Here is a 1,198-nt window from a genome sequence, read left to right on the forward strand (position 1 = left end):
CTGCATCAAATGGACCAGTATTAGACTCCGCGCAATGTAATGTATGTTAAAAAAGGCATTAGTAGATAATACTATAGGCTCCCCTAGTCAAACTCCACATTTTCTATGACAACGTAAGAACGTTTCAATTACTTATAAAGCCTCACAAAGTTCTATATTTGCAATAAAAGTCACAACTAAGACATTATTTCCGGTAAAATAAGAAGGAAACTAATGTCAATGCTTCAGAATTATTAAAAAAGGAAAAAAATATAGTATATTAAATGTTTAGCCGCCATATTGGAAACGTTTCTATAGACGTTTTTCTGACCTGTTAGCCTTTTTTCCCGTTTTAGGGGACGAAAATAGGAGAAAACCTAGAATTGAAACAGGCCCAAGATACCACATTTTCCTTTCTTCGTTGAGGAATGAAAACCGTGAAAAATGCCTGCTTGTTCTGCTCCAAATTGCACAAATAGGCCGGAGAGACCCAATGGAAAAACATTTCACCTGTAAGTTTTGAAGGATTTTTTAAACGTGTCTAAGTTAATAGTGTCATTGGTAATGTGATTTATAGTTTATGTCGTGTAGTGACTGCTTATATACATAAAAATATAGAATTTAGAACATGTTATAACCAATACTATCATATCCTTTTCAAAGCAAATGATGCTTCAGCTGTAGATTAAACATTGATATATTCAGGTTCATTTAAAGAAGCAACTGAACTTCACATATGATAGAGACCATTCAACAGCCATTAAATTGACAGCATATTCACAGCTTGCAAAAAAGAAAAAAATGTTGAATTTCCTATCAATTGCAGCCGTCTCCCACAAGATAACACGGAATGAGGAAATCAACAAATTCTAAGTTAATTCTCATACAGCCTTCATTTACAAGGCAAATGATATATGGAAATAACAGAGCAGCCAAATCTATGAAACTTTCTCTTATTATGTAGCCTTTGCAAATGAAAAATAACAAAGTTATTTGCAATGGCCTCTGCAACTTTGGTGCTCCAGCAAAGGCCAATGAATCTCTTCTACACATATTCTGGCAAGACAAACTTGGAATGGCTCCTTAAATAATGATGAATTGGCAAGGAGTTTACTGTATTTGCTAGGAAAAAAAATCATTGGTTGTATGAAACACCCATACCAGTGCAAGTGAATTAAACTGTTTCAATTATTCTTGCATATTCTGTACGAGTCAGATT

At 34.0% G+C, this 1,198-nt stretch overlaps 1 protein-coding gene across 1 annotated transcript in view; it reads left to right on the forward strand.

Annotated features, from left to right (window-relative positions):
- Positions 1-277: 277 nt before the first annotated feature.
- LOC119586149 (tRNA pseudouridine(38/39) synthase-like) overlaps positions 278-1,198 on the forward strand; it is a gene marked incomplete at its 3' end in the record, with an annotated part of 8,946 nt that continues 8,025 nt past the window's right edge. The window contains 1 exon segment of the mRNA XM_037934842.1: positions 278-491. Coding sequence (XP_037790770.1) covers positions 424-491 — 68 coding nt within the window.

The sequence above is a fragment of the Penaeus monodon genome, chromosome 21 (genome assembly GCF_015228065.2).
Source record: "Penaeus monodon isolate SGIC_2016 chromosome 21, NSTDA_Pmon_1, whole genome shotgun sequence".
Lineage (NCBI taxonomy): Eukaryota > Metazoa > Arthropoda > Malacostraca > Decapoda > Penaeidae > Penaeus > Penaeus monodon.